Raw genomic sequence first — 2,561 nt, forward strand, 5'->3', positions numbered from 1 at the left:
CATACTCTGCTGATTAATCACTTAATCAAATTGAGCACTTTTCAAAATTATAAAACATTTGTTGGTGTTGTTTTTAGGATTTTAAGCCTTTAAATGACAGCTTAAACATCTGATGTATTAATTATTTATTCAAACAAACTCACAAAAAATAATTTTCCATATAATAAATAGGATGAGGATGTGACATTGGGGCGATTAGATTCTTGGGCATGTCAAAGAACAGCAACAACATTGATTTGATTGCATTATTATTTTTTGTGTAGTGTCTTTCGACACAAAAATGCCCCATTCACTTCTACTGAAACCACATTTTTTATGCTCTCTTGTAATACTGTTGTAGTATAAAACCATGCATCCTGTAATGTCAGCATTTTATTTTGAAGAAAAGTTGTATTTCTTGACATTTTTGCTGTATTCCCTCAGATTCAACCATTTTGCCATTGTAGGCTAATGCACGAAATTCTTGTCTTTTTGCAACTGGTGTGACCACCAGGGAGCCCCAAGAGTGATTTCTATGCACGTGTGTGTGAAACTACTTTTAAATCAACATCTGTTTCATTATTGAGCACATTTATTATGCAAACTGTACCAGCACTGAAAACTTTAACAACAAAAGATAAGCACAACAGAATATATGTATAAATTTGAAACTGTGTAACTGATATCACAGGTAAATGGTTCTTAGCAATTTTCTACTCTGAGTACTGAAAGGGCTTAATTCACAGAATGTTTTCTCTATGGATGTGCTTTCAATCTTACATGCAAATCCATCCACCAACCTTCAGATTAGCAGATGACCTGCTCTACCTCCTTCAAATCTGCAAAAAAAACATCAACAATTCTGTGTTTTTCTGTCAATATGGGGTGCTGTGTGTCCATTAATGGCTGCAATATAACAAAAAGTGAAAATTTAAGGGGGTCTGAATACTTTCCATACCCACTGTATTTATATTATTTTTACTATGCAGAAATTGAGAATGCGTTCAATGAAGGACAGGCTTCTCTTGGTTTTCTATCATGATGTTATCCTTCTTCTTCTAACATGGCATTGTGGAGGTAAGTTGCAGAGTAATATTGAACAATGAACATAATGTTAATGTGGTGAGAGTTTTTGTGTATATGTGATGGGAGTGTTGCAAGACAACTGGAAGAAAGATGTAAAGACACACCACCTGGGAAATTGCAGCCCAAGAAAAATTACCCAAATGAAGTGTAATTATATTATTCGTTTATTATACTTTATCCACAGGTCAGTCTCAGATGATTGGTCCAACTCAACCATTGGTTGCAATGACAGGGGATGACATCATGTTACCATGCCAGCTAGATCCAGCTAGGGATGCTGTTGACTTGACTGTGGAATGGTCTAGACGTGACCTTAAACCAAGATTTGTCCACTTAAAGCGGGACGATGCGGAGCTCGTGACTCAGAATACTTTATACTCCAGAAGAACATCACTGTCTGTCAACAAACTGAAATGTGGTGACATTTCATTGAAACTCTCCAAAGTGCAAGTCTCTGATGCAGGAAGGTATAACTGCCTTGTTCCTGAAATTGGTGCAGAAACTGGGATGGAGCTCGTTATTGGTAAGTTGACATCAATACTATTTGCTCTTAAAAAAAAAAAAGAAAATCATTAAGGCATGGGATACTGACAAATAACAGAAGCTTACCTTGGATGACAAGATGGATATTCTACTGGGAAGTGAATCATCTACAGGAGCATATGAGTTGAATAAAATTTGGGAAAGACAGATTAGTTCTTACTTGAGCTAACATAACTAACTGGATTGAGATTTGGACTGACCAGACGCATGGCATAGTTTATTGAGTTCTCAAGAAGTGCAGTTTACTAACAGGAGAGAGGTGTGGAAGATAGTGAGGGTATTTAGAATTAGAGACATTTCATAGGGCATTAAGGCCAATGAGAGGAACATTTGGGCAGCTGGGTTAAAAAACAACAAAAGAAAAAAGCGTTTGACCTGACCATAAGAACATTTAAATATGTAACAGGATTAAATTGGACAACCACAATGGATCTTTAAAAGAGCATAGTAGTATTTATAATTACAATTTAAGCCACTGTACCATTTCAACAAAAAGCTTAAGTATATGGCATGATCACAGAGTAATCGAAGGTAATCGGGAAGGAATTTGGAATAACATGAACCATTGAAATAATTCAAAAATGTTTTAATTCTGAACTTTGCATTCCAAGTAACTTTTATCCTTATTTTACTCTGTAGGTTCTGTTTCTTCTGTAGTCATGGAGATATTCAAAGTCAAAAATGAAATCTTCTTTAAATGCAAATCTAACGGCTGGTATCCAGAGCCTCGGGTGTTTTGGCTGAACAGTCAGGGAAACCAAATCACAGCTGAATCTACAAACAGTGCCAAAGGTTCTGATGGCCTCTATACTGTCAGCAGCACTGTGACTGTGAACAAGAGACAGACCTACAGTCTCACCTGCAGAGTCCAACAGAAAAACATCAACCAGACTGCTGAAGCACATATCCATGTATCAGGTAGAAAAATTATATATGCCTGACTCAGGGCTGGA

The 2,561-nt window shown here is 36.5% G+C and overlaps 1 protein-coding gene across 1 annotated transcript in view; it reads left to right on the top strand.

The window, feature by feature from the left end:
- Positions 1–2,561, top strand: part of LOC102312740 (butyrophilin-like protein 10) — a gene marked incomplete in the record, with an annotated part of 7,807 nt that overhangs the window by 1,093 nt on the left and 4,153 nt on the right. The window contains 3 exon segments of the mRNA XM_042217075.1: positions 969–1,056; positions 1,250–1,588; positions 2,248–2,526. Of these exon segments, the coding sequence (XP_042073009.1) occupies positions 978–1,056; positions 1,250–1,588; positions 2,248–2,526 (697 nt within the window).

The sequence above is a fragment of the Haplochromis burtoni genome, unplaced genomic scaffold (assembly GCF_018398535.1).
Source record: "Haplochromis burtoni strain Fernald_Lab_line unplaced genomic scaffold, NCSU_Asbu1 Contig_1573, whole genome shotgun sequence".
Taxonomy (NCBI): domain Eukaryota; kingdom Metazoa; phylum Chordata; class Actinopteri; order Cichliformes; family Cichlidae; genus Haplochromis; species Haplochromis burtoni.